Source organism: Cervus elaphus, chromosome 12, assembly GCF_910594005.1.
Source record: "Cervus elaphus chromosome 12, mCerEla1.1, whole genome shotgun sequence".
In the NCBI taxonomy this organism is placed as follows: domain Eukaryota; kingdom Metazoa; phylum Chordata; class Mammalia; order Artiodactyla; family Cervidae; genus Cervus; species Cervus elaphus.
The window spans coordinates 22974559-22992628 of record NC_057826.1 but is presented as its reverse complement, the minus strand read 5'-3'; the positions used below and the strand labels follow the sequence as shown (position 1 = coordinate 22992628).

Sequence of the window (18070 nt, the reverse complement as noted above, 5' to 3'; positions counted from 1 at the left end):
TAAAAAGCTTGTTGCAATTTTGTGAAATTGATCAAGAAAGAATTTACTTTGCATAAAAAAAAGGTAAATATAACACACTTCATCTTGTTCAGGATTTCATTTTGGTTTATCTATGTAGTGTGGATATGCCTCTTTATATAGCTTTTTTTACTGTGATTTCTTTTGGTACTACATTACGTATATGAAACTGTTTTAGAAAAAACTTGATCTACTGTATTTCTTCTTTACTCTTACACTACTACCACACTCACAATACTTCTGACACCAAATGCTGAGGAAGGGGGTCCCACACCAAGGACAATAATTCTCTGTGACACCAGTTTTCACACTCCATTATGTTCTGTTGTTCTCTTTTGTTTCTCCTTATGCCAGCATCAACCTGTCTCGTTACTTTACAGTAGGCATTGATTTCTCATAGTGTTAAGTCTTTCAACTGTGATATTTTACTTCAAGACTGTTGAAATATTTTACTTCAAGACTGTTGTTGGCTGTTCTAGGTTCTTTGTATACAACATAGTAATTCACAGTTTTTCAAGATTATACTCTATTTATAGTTATTATAAAGTATTGGCTATATTCCCTGTACTGTACAATATATTCTTGTAGCTTATTTTTTTTTTGCTTTGGTTTTTTTTTCACTTTTGTTTTGCTTATTTATTTTTTAACATCTTACTTATGTTAAGATTTCTAGGTCATGAACCTGGTACTGTATATCTCTGTCTATTTAGGTCTTCTCTACTTTCTCTTAGTGGTCTTCTGCAGTTGTCTTGTACATCTTTCATCACACTTATTTCTAGGTATTTGGTGCTTTTTGATACTCTTACAAATAATATATATTTTAAAAATTGTATTACCTGTTTCTTTTAATAAGATATGTTCATTATTTTCCCAAAAACATCAAGTTGAAATTTTATAAAAGAAAATATATTCCTAACCCTGTCACCCAAACACTCTTCATTTCTCAAGCATGTGAGTCCTTTTGTTTTAATGTTTTTAAGTATTGAAAAGATGATGTAATATAGAAAATTTGTGAATGAGAAAAAAATTACACAAATCCTAAAGACCTTTCAGTTTTATATATCACTTTTCCATCATTCTCTCTTAGTTTCTGCACTTTAAAATATCATAGTGATAGAATACACACCATTTTGTAATGTTAAAATATAAACTGAAGCATTAAAAAAAAATAAGAGTTTATTTGAGAAAAAATCAATTCAAATAGGGCAGTAGCAAGCCAGAAGTAAGAGCTGTCATTCCACTGACAGGTGCGAGGGGAAAGACTTTTACAGAGAAATTGTTTTTGCTGTTTAGTTGTTAAGTAGTGTCTGACTCTTTTGCGACCCCGTGAACTACAGCCTGCCAGGCTCCTCTGTCAATGGGATTTCCCAGGCAAGAATACTGGAGTGGGTTGCCATTTCCTTCGCCAAGGGATCTTCCTGACGCAGGGATCCAACCCACGTCTCCTGCATTGCAGATGGATTCTTTGCCACTGAGCCACCAGGGAAGCCCTTATAGAGAAAATGTGGGAGCAAAACAAGGAAATCATCTGATTGGCCATATCATAAGGTTGCAGTGTTTGGAAAGCCTGGTCAGCCATGTGTGATTGGTTGTCCTTAGGTTTCGATTTCTTAACCTTAAGGCATTTATAGGTTTTTTTGGTTTGCTTATGTAGGCAGCAAAAGTATTAGAATCACCTCAGTGTAATTAACAAGAATTAAAAATGAATGTTTTGGCAAACATTTTCCATACTTCTATAGAATTTATGAATACATTTAAAATAGCTACATAGAGTTCCAGCCTGTTAATCAACCATAACTTACTTCATACCCCCCTGTTGTTTTCCTGCTCAGTGAAAATGGCTAGTAACTATTTCAAATAAGGAAGACAGTGGGGAAATATAGACAGCTAGAAAGGGAAAATAGACACACAGAAATAGAAGGAAACCTGCAGAAACGGATACAGCATAGGAAGTGGAGGGGTTTTTTCCTTGGAGTCATATCTCCACCTTGTGGCACTTTAGGATAGTAATGCTTGATGTTTTTGATTTAAATCAAAGAACACAATGGCCTTTTTGTGTGTGTGTGGGAGGTTTCTTTCACCCCTAAAACATCAAGCGACTATATATCCTTGAACACTAAAGTTTTAAATGGAATAAACCAAATGTGGAAAAGTTTAGTTAAAATGATGGATCTAGTTTGAAGCACAAGGGCTTGAGAAACAGGTTCAGATAGACCATTATATTCTCAGCTCCATTTCAAGTGATGGGTATCAATGACTTAAGTCATTGATGAAGCCACAACTATGTAGCCTAGGAAGTTGTTAGCTTCATGTGAAAATGATTCTGAAGATTTAAAAGGAAAAGTGGAAAAAAAAAAAAAAAGCCTGGTTAAAGAAAGCCTTACCATTCAAAGTGTGGTAGTTAGAGCAGGTGCATGGACATCACCTAAGAGCGTGTTAGAAGTGCAGATTCTTGGGTCTCACAATAGATCTGTATGTGTGTGTGTGCGCACACATGTGTGTGCACGCGTGTGTGCTCAGTTGTGTCCCACTCTTTTATGACCCCATGGACTGTAGCCCTCCATGCTCCTCTGTCCATAGAATTCTCCAGGCAAAAATACTAGAGTGGGTTGCCTTTTCCTCCTCCAGGGGATCTTCCCAACCTAGGGATTGAACCCATGTCTCCTGCATCTCCTTATCGGCCAGCTGATTCTTTACCACTGCGCTACCTGGGAAGCATCCCCCATCCCTGCCCATAGGCCTGCAGACTCAGAATCTGAGCTTAACAAGATTCTAAGGTGATCTGCTTACACATTAAAGTTTGAGAAGCGCTGAAAGATCTAACTCCTCATACTTGATTCTCTATCTTGACTGCATATTAGAACCACCTGGGGAGCTTTCAAAGCTGTTGTCTGAGTCCATCTCTGATAACTAATCAGTGGTGGGGGAGGGAGGATAGGGACTTGAGTATTTCTTAAAAAGGCCGCTGCTGCTGCTGCTGCTAAGTCACTTCAGTCATGGCCGACTCTGTGCGACCCCATAGACGGCAGCCCACCAGGCTCCCCATCCCTGGGATTCTCCAGGCAAGAACCCTAGGTTCTTTTTATCAGCTGCCAGGGTCGAAAACTGTTGGGAGAAATATTTTCCCCTGCCATTTTAGGTTCAAGTGACTCGGGGCGCGGGGGGGGGGGGGGGGGGGGGGGCGTGGCTTGCAAATTAACTGACAAGAGATTAACAGGAGGAAAGGAAGTTAGTAAGAGTAACTCACTGAATAGCCAGAGTAAAGCTATAGACACCAACTTAACAAAAGGAGAAGAGGGGAGGACTTCATACTTCAAAGTATGGAAAATTCTGTTTGGCTTTTTGATGCCAATAGGCAGCCAGTTCCCTCTTTGGTGTTAAAGGTCAGTCATTTCCCAATCAGGAAAATCCCTCAGTGGAGTGAGGGGTGGGAGTCAATGGCAACTGTGTTTTCAGGAGGCTCTGCTTAAGTTTTTTTTTTAATGTCTTTTTATGGCTCATATCAGATATTATTAAAATAATTTTCATACAACTTTGGTGGGCTCTTCATCCTTTTTTAAAAAGACCACACAATCCCTCTTTTAAATTGTATTTTTATTTGGCTGCCCTGGGTCTTCTTGCTGCTCTTGCGGCAAGCGGGAGCTCCTCTCTAGTCGTGGCAGGCAGGCTTCTCACTGCGGTGGTTTGTCTGGTTGTGGCGCCCAGTCTCTAGGGTGTGGGCTCCGTAGTTCCGGTATAAGGGCTTAGCACGCTTCCAGCATGGCATGTGGAATCTTCCTGGAACAGGGACTGAACCTGAGTCCCCTACGTGGGCAGGCGGATTCTTAACCACTGGACCACCAGGGAAGTCCCTATTCATTCTTTTAGAACTGTCATTCTAGCACCACCATTCTGTTACTCTATATTGTATAATATATATTATATACATGTTACTCTAGTACACCATCCTCCTCCTCACCCAGGCTTTAAAACCTCTCCTAATCTGCAGCTCAGTACCCTGTGTTTCAGTTGCTCCATACTTTTAACCTCTGTCCCTCACCTCCCTGACGGCATTGGTTGACAAAGTTCTCCCCCATACATACTCTCTACCACATTACCTTATATTATTTATCACACATGTTTTATTTATCATGCAGATCAATACCTACAATTCTCTGTCTCAAGGAGAGCTTGGACTCTTTATCACTGTACCCCCAAGATCCTAGAACACTATCTGATAAAGTGGGAGCCCAAATATTTATTGACTCTCTCCCTCTACCTTCATCACTGAAGTTCCAAACACCCTACAGATTCCTCCTGGAAAATCCTTAAGCTCAGCTTGAATGCCAGTTCCATGAGTTCTTCCCTGCCCCATATAAGAGTGGTAATTACATCCTCAGAACTTTCACAGTATAAAGAGACATAATTTCTTTTAATCTTTTAAAGCTTTTTATTTTGTATTGGGGTATAGTCAATTAACAATGTTGTGATAGTTTCGGGTGAACAATGAAGAGACTCAGCCATACATATACACGTATCCATTCTCCCCCAAACTCCCCTCCCAACCAGGCTGCCATATAACATTGAGAAGAGTTCCATGTGCTATACAGTTGGTCCTTGTTGGTTATCCATTTTAAGCATAGCAGTCTGTACAGAGACATGACTTCTTTTAAAACTCACTTATGATAATTAACAAGGTCCTACTGGATAACATAGGGAACTATGTTCAATATTTTATAATAACCTATACTGGGAAAGAATATTAAAATATATTATATATACTATATGTAATATAGTATATATAAATATATAATCTGAATAACTTTGCTGTACACCAGAATCCAACACAACATTGTAAATTAATTATACTTCAATTTAAAAAGACACTTACATATGTCATTTAGTATCTATTTATTCAATAAAAATTTATTGAACACCCCTCCTGTACCAGGCACTGTGTTAAATGATAGTAAGACACTATTCAGGCTCTCAGAGAAGTTGCTCTGCAGGAGAAAGAGAGAATCCTCTTAACGGATGATTGTAAGTCAGAGGCTGCAGTGAACCATGGGAGGGGTAATCAACACTCTTGATCTGACTTGGTTTTGGATTCTCCTTTTGACCACTTACTCTGTGACTCTGAGCAAATGACTTCACCTTACCAAGTCTTGGTTTCCATATCTTAAATGGAGGTAATACCAGTGCCTACCTCACTACATTGTGACGAAGATTTAAATAACACTTGCAACACGTTGGGCGGGTATCTAGTTTATAGTAATCATTCAATAATGTTAGCTAGTACTATCATGTCTAACTCAGCATTGGAGGGTCTGGAAAGGCTTCCTTGAAGAAGTGACTTCAAACTGAAAACCTGAAGAATGAGAAGGAATTAAGTAAGGGAAGGAAGGGAGGGAGGGAGGGAATGGAAGTAAAGTCCTAAACAGAAAGAACAGTAAGGTGCAAAGGGCTTGAAGGTTGTTTGTAGTGTAGACCTGGACAAAGGACAAAGTGTTCTGGTGTCCTTTGCAGCCCCAGCCTCTGCTGGCACTAAAAGAAATTTCACACCTAAATTTCATTTGGCCTTTGATGGTAGCTGTTGGTCTGTTTTTACTTCTTTATCACTGATCAAGGCTAAAAATAAAATCCCCCTCTGTGTTGTGGGGGTGAGGGTGGGGGGAGTGATGAGTATGTGAGGGGCTCAGGCACCTCCCTCCACACAGGACTGCTGGTTGGGCAGGCAGTGAGACCAGTCATTTACTCCTACTTCCCCTCTTCTGTTCCCCTCACTTCAGGCTTTCTACTGAACCCAGGAATCCCCACTGTATGGTAAACAGACTGTTATGTCTTACCCTCCTTAGAACTCATCCTTGGCTTCCTTACCTTTATTGTATGAATTCTCCCAGCTCCAGGATGGAAAAGCAAAGAAAGAAGGGACCACATTTTCCCAACTGCAGATTTTCCCTAATGCAGATTCAGAAACATTAATCTTCTGCCTTTCTGTAAAAATTCTTTTTCTGAAGTTTATGTTCTTCACCGATGCCCCTGACATCTGACCCCCACCTACCAACATGACCCAAGTCACCGTGTTTCCTCTGCTCTGGACATTTGGGCTATATAGGCATTCTTGTTCTTCTGACCCACAAGCCGGTTTCAACTTAGGGCTGTTGATCTTGCTGTTCCTATAAGTCTGAAAGGCTCTTTTCCTAGAACTTGTTATGGTAGCTCCTTATCATTCAGGTCTTTGGCTCAAATGTCAGTTTGGAGAGGCCTTTCTTGACCCTTCTCTCTAAAACAGTACATCTGGTTCCATTACTCTACATTATTTTCTCCATACCATTTACTGCCATCTGAAATTATGTATCTGTGTGTGTGCGTTCAGTCACTAAGTCATGACCGACTCTTTGCAATCCCATGGACTGCAGCACACCAGGCTTTCCTGTCCTTCACTATCTCCCAGGAGCTTGCTCAATTATGTATCTACTTAACTGTTTTCCCCACTAGAATGTTAGTACTGGGAGTGATGAGATTTTATCTGTAATTGTCAACAACACATAGACAATTTTTTTTGCACTTTAAATATTGACAATATTTAAATGTGTTAAATATTGACAATAAATGAATACATGAATAGTTTAACTAAGAGGCTCTAAACTTTAGAGTCGGGCTTCGCAGGTGGCTCAGTGGTAAAGAATCTGCCTGCCAGTGCAGGAAATGCAGGAGACTCGGGTTTGATCCCTGGGTTTGGAAGATTCCTTGGAAGAGGTAATGGTAACACACTCCAGTATTCTTGCCTGGAAAATCCCCATGGACAGAGGAGCCTGGTGGATTATAGTCCATGGGGTCGCAAAGAGTCAGACACAACTGAGTGAGTATACACACAGACTTTAGAGTCAAAAGGTGTGGTCAATGAGCTCAGCCTTTGGAAATTTCCACTTACCACATCAGAGCCCTAGACCAAAGACCATGAATAAGGGCTTCATAAAAGTATAAGTTTTGTTCATTACCAAGCTTCTGTTATGTGCCAAGCACTGTACTCTGGAAAGGATCAAATGATGAACAGAAAGAGTCATGGGTCCTGCCTTTGAGAATCTGCAATTTAGTCCTCTCTGAGTTCCCTTTCTGCTGCTGCTGCTGCTAAGTCGCTTCAGTCGTGTCCGACTCTGTGAGACCCCATAGACGGCAGCCCACCAGGCTCCCCCATCCCTGAGATTCTCCAGGCAAGAACATTGGAGTGCCCTTAGATTTGTAGCAAACAGTGGTGTGCTGGACACCGCTTTTAGCCACCTGTCGGAAAGATCTGCTGGAGCCGGAAATGGCGACCTGCTCCAGTATTGTTGCTTGGAAAATTCCATGGCCAGAGGAGCCTGGCGGGCTACAGTCCCCATGGGGCACAGTTCCCATGGGGCTGCAGAGAATTGGACATGACTGAGCGACTAAGCACACACAAGACCCTATTGTCAAATTTTCAGGAATTTTGCAAGCCAGTTGTTAAACATTGCCATCATTAAAAGTCAAATTATATAAACTTACAAGTAAATCATGATAAAAACAAAGATATACTCAAAACTTTATGCCTAATTATTTTACTATATCTTACTTTTTTATGCTCTTGAGGTTATTTATGGTGATTGTATACATATGGTGAAAATATTTTATAAGCAGCACATTTTCCCAGTTTCATGTTCAGTGACATCACAATGGTAGCTTGAAATGATAGCCCCTGTGGAGTATTTACACCAGAGAGATCTCTCAACACCATCATCAGGTCTTACCTACTGACCAGCCCCCACCTATCACCCCCAGCACACACTCCCAGCAACCTATCAAGGGATAGAGTATGTGTTGGCAGCCAGTGAATTGCAGAGGCAGAATCTCTAGGTCCTCCTACAAAGGAAGAAGAAAAAGAGAACCAGCTGATTTGGACCTGAGGAAAGGTCCAAGAGCTATGCTATAAAAGAGTACTACAAGTCTTAAAATAAATTTCTAAAATTTAATTCATTCTTTTATGTAAAGTTAGAATATTATCTTTAATTACTTATTTTGCAAATAAATACCTATTTTGGAAATAAAAGCAGACCTGTTATTTGAACTTTGGGTTTTAAAGAAATGAATTATAAAATATTTCAGATATATAAAATTAATAATTTTAAAGTATAATAGTGATATAAAAATCTACTATTCACTCCCCTGAGGTATAGTATTGTGAAACTAGTAATTTACCTGTGAGTAAACTGTAGGTGGTGGAAGACCAGTGAAAGTGACATGCAGGATTCATGTAATACTTTAGAAAATCAATCTGGTGACTCACAGTAGGTGCTCATGAGCTGAGGTTTCCAGGAAAACCTGAGGTAATCTGTGACAGTATCAACTTCTGAAAACATAGCAAGGGGGGAAAAATGGATGGGTCAATGGGCAAGAAAAATGCACTTAGATAATTACAAGGATCTGCTCAAGTGTGACAAATCAGTGACTCCCTGACCACAGCCCCATCCAGGCTCTCCGCACTCCCCCACCCTGGAGAACTTGTTTAAAACCCAGGCCGTTGGCTCCCTACCCCCAGAGTTACTTAGCCAATAACGTTTGGGGGCGGGGGGCGGTCGGCGGTCAGACTCAGTAATTTGCATTTCTGCCAAGCATGCAAATATTGACCCTGCTGATCTGGGACCACACTTTCAAAACCACTGCCTCACAGTAATACTCTGCTTATTTTGCTAAGGCTTCAAAGACACCTCTTCTAAACCAGCAGGGGGAGACAGGTATATTTTTTATCCTTTAAAAATAAAACCGCCTTAGGAATACCCTGGTGGTCCAGTGGGAAAGATTCCGTGTTTTCACTGCCAACAACCGGTTGGATCCCTGGTCCCCTGGTCGGGGGAACTACGATCCCTCACAAGCCCCCGCAGCGCAGCCAAAAAACAAAGAAACAAAACCTGCCTTATAGTACTAAAGCTCCTTGGAATTACGACATTGCCATGGAGACTTCTGAAATATTTTAGAGAGCTGCATGGAAGTTGGCATCAGGTGAAAACATTTTCAGGTATTTATATAAAAATTTATTTTTGATAGGACTAACGTCCAGATTCCTGTAAGTAATTCCTTTCAAGTCATTCCTGTAAGACACTAATCATGGTTAAGGGCTTGGAATCTAGAGTCAGGTAGCTACCACTTACAAGCTTCCTGACTTTGGAAAAGTATTATCTTCTCTAATCCTGTTTCCACGACCTTAAAATAGTCCCTAATTTATGGAATTGTTAGAGGGCTAAAAGTTCTTAGAACTTACGTCGGTTATTAGAATATTACTATTACAACTTTAAGTAGTTACATATCTGCTCTTTAGCCTCTCTAAAATTGAGAAGTAGTTCAGATACGTTGCTATGCTTGTTTTTTTAATAATCGGTACTCCCGTTATTCAGATGAAGAACTGAAAACGCCTAGAAGGTAATTTATAAATCCTAACCTTCACATCCAAAATACCTGAAATAGGTGGGTTTAACACGCCCCTCCCGGAGAGCTCTAATCTATATTGGATCTAGCTTTTGACGCCCAAAGGAGGTGATAAGCACTTTTCCTGGACCTTGAGCTCTGAGATGAAACGGAGCCGATGGACATCAGCTTGGTCTTGGCCAGGCACTCACGTGGGGTTGGACCAAGTCCAGCCCCAGCCAACTCTTCCGTAGAACTGGCATCTGCCAGGCGTGCATTTGTGCGAACAGAGTCACGATCCTCGAGCCTACGTACGTGTTGGTTGGTTCGCATGTTCCGCTGAGTTCGCGCATTTGGGGGGTGGGGTAGGGGGGCGGCGGCCGCTTCCCGCCAAGGGACACACCTCTCCGGGACCTCCTTCTTATTGGCCAGGCCCCCGATCTTGGCCCTGTGGCGTCAGCGGCAGGGGCATGTCCTTGGCCCGAGAGTCCGGACCCGAGCCAAGTGACATCAGCGAGAGCAGGGGCACGGAGCAACAATGGGCGGGGCCTGAAGGAAGGTGTGCGGGGGGCTGGCTGGGGGCGAGGCGGCGGGGGCCTGGGCGGGGCCGGGCGGCGGTGACGTCACGGCGCGGGGCGGGGCGGCGCGCGCCGGTAGGCTTTAAGTGTTGCCGGCCCAGGCGCTCACCTCAGTAGGCGATCCGCACGCAGCAGGCTTCTGGGTCTGCTACCTCCCGCGCTGCCCATCATGTCCCTGAGGAGCCACCTCTCGCGTCTCCTCCGGACGCAAGTGCACTCCGTCCGGAAGAAGTCTGTCCACTCCGTGGCTGTCATTGGAGCCCCATTCTCCCAGGGACAGGTGAGGACTGGGACCTGGCACTTTGGGGCTGGGTTCCTCTCCCCTCAACCCCCACCCCCCCACCCCCTCACTCGAGCCCCGGAGAAAATCGGGACCGGTGGAAAGAACGAGGAGGCGAGGAGAGGATGGGGAGAAACGGAGTGGGGAAGAGGTGGTGGATTCCCGCGATTGGACACCAGGAGAGCACGTGGGATTTTTTTTCCCCGGGGTAGAAGATGGGAGAGGAGGGAGGGATGGAGGGCACCCAGCGGTGCCCGGGGTAGCGGCCTGGTGGGTTTCTTCGGCCTCCCCTCCGAGGAGCGAGAGAGGGGTGGGTTCCCCTCGGGGTGATGGAGGAGAGGAAAGACGGGAGAGGATTTCACAGAGGGGCTGGAGGAGGAGAAACCGAGGAGAATCCCCGGTGGAAAATCGAGGGCGGAGAGGCTAAAGAGAGCGACCGAGGATTTAAGCCTCCAGGGTCTATTCTCAGAAAGAGCGTTCACTGGAAAGGAAGTCGGCGCTTGTCTCTCCAGCGGCGGGAAGACTGAGGGGCTGTTTTGTCCTCTCTTCAATGAAAGAAACCTGGAGTCATGGAGAGCTCACTGATGGAGAAGCCAGGGCTCAGCCCAGGCCAGAGACGCACACACCCAACAGCCAGATTCTGACTTGGCTCAGGCTCAGTCTTATCTCCGCCTGCCCTTCCCGACCCCGAGGGGCTTGGGAGGTTGATTTGAGTCCAGTGATTGTTGTGTCTCTCCTCCTTCCCTCCAAGTGTTTGAAATGACCAAAACTCAGATTAAAAGAATAAAAGGAAGGGCTGATGCTGTCACAGGTTTCCAGAGGGATCTGCTGGAAACTAAGAATACCATTGCAGACTTCTGTATTTTTTGTGAGCTAAAATGGTCTTATTTTCAGTCATCTTCCCTCACATCTAGCTCTAATTTAACTTACAGAAGAGAAAAGGAGTGGAATATGGTCCCGCTGCTGTAAGAGAAGCTGGCTTGATGAAAAGGCTCTCGGATCTGGGTGAGTGGCTGGATTTTAGAAGTCTGAAGGCTGTTAATAGGCCAGTTCAGAGTTTCATTCTCTTATATCCTGAAACTGCACTGTGTGCTTGGAAAGTGCTTCCCATCCTCCCTTGGATTTCACCTGCAGCTTAAGATCTATGGAGGAGTCTTCAGGCAAAGTCTTCTTGCAATAAAGAGCGAATGGGGAAGGCAAGGAGGTGAAGTGAGGCAGGACCTGGAACAAGTGCTGGTGACTGCAAAGTGGTGCTGAGGATGCTGGCTCCCGCTCCTACTGGACAGTCAACCTTTCCTCGAAATTCTAGTTCTCCTAACTCAGTCAGAGGTCCTTCTGATTGATCCGTCTAACCAGTTTCCTATTAGAGCCATTTGTTTCCTCCTTAGTTTTAAGAACTTGCTATGACTGTAAGCAGAGACTTAGATCTGTGTTCTCCAGACTTCCCTGATTATGAAAATAACTTGGTTTACTTGTCAGAAACAGAGATTCCTTGGCTTCACTGAGGACGAATCTGATTTACTGGCTCTGAAGTGGGACCCAGGCATGTGCATTTTCACAGACAACCCAGATAATCAGAAGTAATATTGCTGTCTTGCAATCAGGATAGTGTTCTAAACATACAGAACCAGAAGTAAATCGCACCCACAGATATATGCCATTTGTCTAGTAATAACAGAGCACCAGATTCCAACACCTTTATGGTAGGAAGTTTCTTATATCGAACTCAAATGTTTCTAGCTGCTATTCAAGGCCATTTCCTCTGTTATATTAGGACCATTCACATATCTCTTCTGGAGCTATAAAGTGCAAAAGGGCAGTGGGAACTATAGGTCCTGGAGACAGTAATACAGAGGCTAGGTGGGCTACAAATCCCCTCCCCACGTTTGCTTAGAAATCTCTGCTGATCATTGAGTCCATTCCAGGGGTGGGTCATCTCCCTTTAAAACAAGATTGATGAACTCTCCGAAATCACCTTGAATTGAGGGCCCCTTCGTACACCTCTGGCTACATATGGATGTGGTATCTTGGTTTGAATATTGAAAACTTTTCTGTTAAATAATAGAGAACCCTACTGAAGAAGGAAATATAATTGATCACTTTAATAACTTTCCAAGTTTACCACCAAAGATGAGAGAGAAGATTTACTCTTGATGTGTCAACAAATTACCTGATGGGAAGAGATTGTCCCCCTCTTCCTGCTTATAAATGAAGATGTGTGTACTTAATCGATCAGTCGTGTCTGACTTTTTGCGACCCCATGGACTATAGCCCATCAGGTTCCTCTGTCCACGGGCATTCTCCAGGAAAGAATAATGGAGCGGGTTGTCATGCCCTCCCCCGGGGGATCTTCCCACCTCAGGGATTGAACCCAGGTCTCCCACATTGCAGGCGGATTCTTTACCGTCTGATCCACCAGGGAACCCCATAAATGAAGATACTGTCTCTTTGAATCAGCTGTACATTCTTTCTTTTTAAAAGTGTCTTTTACACTCAGGAAAGCAATTTCTGCTAACCGCTATTTTTTAATACTGGGTAAACCTGCAGCTCATCTGATAAACTGAGTCTAGCTTTGCTAAAATTGCCTGCTCATTCTATTCTGCCTTAAGAGACTCCTGACTGGAATCAATTGTAGCTTCTTACAGGGGAGGTTAGTAATACCCAGCGGCTGCTGCTGAATGAGGGGGAGGGGAACGTTTATAGCAGCTTCTCTCGCTCATGCTTTGTAGACCTTTCTTCCGGCCACAGAGCCTGGTATTTTTCCACTCCAACCTGGGGAAGCCATTCTCCCTAAAAATTCCACTCACTCAAAAACTTCTTGTGTAAATTTCCAACCTAAAGTGATGATGAAGCTTCAGTTTATTTGGTCTCCCCTTTAATTTTTTCCAGATATTTTTAGTTTTACACTTTATGTCCTTACCCTGTAGCTGATTGGCAGCCCGGTATTACAAGCAGTCTGAAATAGGATCTCATTGCATATTAATAAGATCGTGGCACTCAGCAGATTTCCAGCATGTGGTTTTGGCTAATCTCCAGGAAGATGCTGGAGAAAAGTAGCAAGAGGAGTTTTAAATGGCACTATTCTGAAACAGTACCAAATAAGCAGCATGAGTCAAATTTCAAGGGAGAGAAGACCCGTGGAAAGGTAGCTCACAAATCTCTTTGTTCCTTGCCTTCTGCTCTGATGTCACAGGCTGCTGGTGTTGCCATGGCATCAGTTAAACTTCCTGTTCCCTTGAATGAATGTATTTGATTTTGTCTGAGTTTGTTTGTTCCTTTCCCTGGGCTTAGCTAGGCCATTCAGTGGTTCTTCTCTTGGGTGACCACTTTACTATATAAAGAGAGCCTGAGAGAAATGAAGAAGTAATTTCTCTGGCAAGGCTTAGGTGCAGGACCATTGCTCCTGATTCTAGTTAGCGCTTATGGTCATGGTAATTTGCACTCTTTCCTCCAGAAGGGGAACGAATGTTCTGTGGGTAAGATAGTTATAAACTAACAGTTTGAGGTGTCTGTTATTGTAATTATGGTAATTTGACCCATCTGTGGTCAAATGGCAGCCACTGAAAATGACAGCCTAAATGTACCGTGCTCCCAAGCTCAGCCAAGGGTTGTGGGGGTCAGGAAGCCATTGTTCCCCTCAACTAGGCGAGGGACATTTATGCTTTTGTCCCATTTGGTGCTCCATCGGAGAGCAGGGCAGCAATCTCTGGTTGAGACCTAAGCATCTGGTTTGCTTCAGCAAGAACCAATAGAGAGCCCGAGATAGTTTAAACATAAAGATATCAGGGCTGTTTGTTTGGGACAGATTGCTATGTGAGTGCAGGGGTCTGCTTTCAGTGTTTGGTAGAGAATGGTAGCCATCACACATTTAGTTGTATGCTAGTGATGCTTCAGCCTGGCTCCCATCCCACCATTGTACTGAAACTACCCCAAGTAAGCTTACTGGTTTGTCAGCCTCTTTTTTGCTGGACCTCTGTACTATACATCACTTTATTCCTGAAATATCCTGTAAGCCAAGACACTGCTGTCTCCTGAGCCTTCTCCCCATTGCCTGGTCCTTCCTGGACTCCTTTGTGGGATCCTCCTCTTCTTCCCAACTCTCAAGTGCTCATGTCCCCAGTGTTCCTCCAGCTTTTTTCTGAGTAGCTTCATCTCACTGTCACAGATGTCTCAAACGCAACAGGATGGAAACAAAATTCATTACCTCCCTCCCCAGTTTGGTCCTTGGTAGGGGAGCTAAGGTCCCACATGCTTTGTAGCCAAAAAGAACCAAAAACATAAAACAAAAACAATATTGTAACAAACTCAATAAAGATTTGTAAAAAGATCCAAATAAAAATAAAAAGATCCTGCATACCACTGTGAAGATTGACAGTCCCACATGCTGCACCTAAGACCCAGTGGAGCAAAATATGTAATTTTTTTTAAAAAGAGGATATTCAAAAAAAGATCCTTTATAATTTGACCCTCAACTACCTCTTCAGACTTCTCTCCATCCACATTCTACTTCATTTTTGTTGTAACTAAGGTTGTGGGCACTTGACCTCGGCTCTACCAATTGAGACACCCATCCTACACCTTGTCTTGATATTCTGGATGGAGCAGTAAAGATTTCATTCTGTGCGGGGCCGTGGTGGCGGCAGTTCCAGCATAGCTTCTGTCTGTGGGGTCAGCCTTGGCAGTGCTTCCTACCTGCTAGTAGTGGAGTTGACAGCTGCAGTAGTATCTTCACTGGGAAAACCTGCATTGGAAAGGCAGAGTCTTAACCACTGGACCACCAGGGAAGTCCCAAGCCTAAAACTCGAAAACGTCATCAAGTTCTAGGCATGCCTGACTGGTAAACAGACCTACCTTAGTGTGTTAACTGTGACTTATTAATAATTTTACGTTCAGTGTTCTGTATCTTAAGCATGGTGTAGGTTATAGGAGTACATATGTTTGCCAAAACTCATTGCACTTAAAATGTCAACTAATATAAAGTATGCGTCAAAGCTGTTTAAACATTTCTAGGCTTATTCTTTTTTCCTTTTCATACTGTGCATGGGGTTCTCAAGGCAAGAATACTGAAGTGGTTTGCCATTCTCTTCTCCAGTGGAGAGCCAACTTGTTGGAAAAGACCCTGATGCTGGGAAAGATTGAGGGCAGGAGGAGGAGGGGTCGACAGAGGATGAGTTGGTTGGATGGCTTCACTGACTCGATAGACACGAGTTTGAGCAAACTCCAGGATGTAGTGAAGGACAGGGAAGTCTGGCATGCTGCAGCCTACGCAGTCACAGAGAGTTGGACATGACTTAGTGACTGAACAATAGGTTTATTTTTAGGATCAGCTTTTAGTCACTAAAAACTATAACAAGTTCACTAATTTGCATTGTGACTGTCTGCAGGTGTTAGTCACATAGTCATGTCCAACTCTTTGTGACCCCATGGACTGGAGCCCGAAAGACTCCTCTATCCATGGAATTCTCCAGGCAAGAATACTGGAGTGGGTAGCCATTCCCTTCTCCAGGGGATCTTCCTGACCCAGAGAAAGAGCCCTGGTCTCCGGCATTGCAGGCAGATTCTTTACCATCTGAGCCACCAGGGAAGCCCACAGTTTCATTAATTTGTATATTCAAAAAATCTGAGCACTACTAAGCTTTAGGTACTAGAAATACAATAGTGAACAAAACAGAAATACCTGTTATCATGGAACTCTCATTCTAATGAGGGGTGGTTGGAAGCTGATATAATTAAAACATACAGTATGTCAGATGTAATGACATAAAGAAATGAATATAAGGGTTGGGGGATGGGGTAAGCATTGCAGATGTAGGTAAGATACTTCACTGAGAAGGGGTCCTGTGAGCAGACCTTTGGGAGATAAGGAAAGGAACCATGTGCATATCTGAAAGAAAAGCATTTTAGGAAGAAGGTAAGTGCAGTAAGTGAAGTGCAAAGACCCTGAGATAGAAAGGTGCCTGGAATGTTGAGGGAACAAAAAGCTACTCCTAAGGTCCTTCCAGTGGTTGTCCTGTGGAAAGGGGAGGGCCTTTCTACACTCTCATCTCCAGTTTTTCAAGAAAAGCCAGAAATCTGGGTTCTTATAGGAGATTTAAGAAAAACGTGATATTCATAAAAAGGAATATTGAGTCACAAAAAGGAATGAATTGCCAGTTCATGCTGCGAAATGGATAAACTCTGAAAGCATGATGCTGAGTGAAAGAAGGAAGAAGACCACATGTTGTATAAATCCATTTACATGAAATGTCCAGAGCAGGCAAATCTATATAGAAAATGATTAGTGGTTCCCAGGGACTCGGGGGAGAGAGAATGGGGAGTGACCGTTAATAGGTCCTAGTTTCTTTTTGGAGTGTGTTAAGCTTTTCTGGAATTAGTAATTTGCTAATGCCTTGGCAAAAGCACACATCACTGATGAGCTTGAATATAGGCAAATCTATTATAGGCATTACTGGGTGGGATTTGGCAAATTTTAATGTAACTGTATCTTTCCTGGTTAGAAAAAGGCAGCACAGAATTTAACTTACATCTTATATTTCAAAGTTGTTTGATATCTAACCTTTATTATGTTCTAGGCACTGTGATAGGCTTTTGCTCTTATGGGATCCTTAATCTTAAGAGGAAATTATGGCATTAGGATGGCTAGCATCAAAAATAAATAACAGTTATTGGTGAGGATGTGGAGCTATTGGAACCCTTGTGCACTGTTGGTGGGAATATAAAATCATTCAGGTACTGTGGAAAACAGTATGGAATTTTCTCAAAGTTAAAAACAGTTAATAGATGATCTACAAATTCTACTCTGGGCACATATTCAAAGGAATTGAAAAACAGGGTTTTGAAGAGATGTTTGTGTACCCATATTCATAGCTGCATGCTTCATAATAGCCAAACAGTGGAAGCAACCAAGCATCCCTTAATGGATGAATGGATAAACAAAATGCAGTACAAACATACAATAGAAAATTAGCCTTAAAAACGAAATTGACATATGCTATAACATGGTGAACCTTGAGCATTATGTTAAGTGATATAAGCCAGTTGCAAAAAGACATATATATGATTCCATTTATGAGGTACCTGGAGTAGTCAGATTCATAGGGGCAAAGTAGAATGGTGGTTCAGGGACTGGAAGAGGGAATGGAGAGAGATGGTTTAATGGGTACAGAATCTCAGGTTTACAAGAAAGAGTTCTGGAGATGGATGGTGGTGATCATTACCTAGTAATGTGAATGTACTTAATATCCCTTAAAAGTGATTAAGATGGTTATTTCTATGTGTATTTTACCATAATTTAAATTTATGTGTATTTTATCAAAATTTAAAATTTAAAAATGAATTAGAATATTCTAAGAACAAGGAAGTTCACTTGAGGTTGTAACTTCTTAGGGACATAATAATGCTGTATGCTTGAAAATTTTTCAACTTGTTATTTAGCACACTGTCCTATAAATAAAAGCTGAGAATGGAAAAATGTATGGCCTGAAGGTCATGCAGTCAGCAGTAGAAGTAGTTGAGAGCTTCACAACTTGCCATATACAACCTAGCCCCTCAGTTGGGGCAGTCAGAACCTTTCTCGGTTCATCATGGCTGAATAAGCTGAGTGGCACCATCATAAAGGTATGGTCCCCAGCTTCTTCTGAAATCCCTGTATTCCTCATGATGGCTATTTCAAACCTACCCACAATTCTCCTATTTTTCCAACTCAAGTATGAACTCCCTTAACTTCTAGCTCTTCTCCCCATCATCCCCCCAATTAGTTGTATCTACAAAGATGCTATGACACTCTCCTTAGAGG

General features: G+C 42.7%; 1 protein-coding gene across 1 annotated transcript in view; it reads left to right on the top strand.

The window, feature by feature from the left end:
- The first annotated feature begins 10038 nt into the window (after positions 1–10038).
- ARG2 (arginase 2) overlaps positions 10039–18070 on the top strand; it is a 32955-nt gene continuing 24923 nt past the window's right edge. Inside the window, exons 1-2 of the mRNA XM_043919288.1 lie at positions 10039–10275; positions 11208–11280. Coding sequence (XP_043775223.1) covers positions 10165–10275; positions 11208–11280 — 184 coding nt within the window. The 5' untranslated portion in view covers positions 10039–10164. The remainder of the gene's footprint in view (positions 10276–11207; positions 11281–18070) is intronic.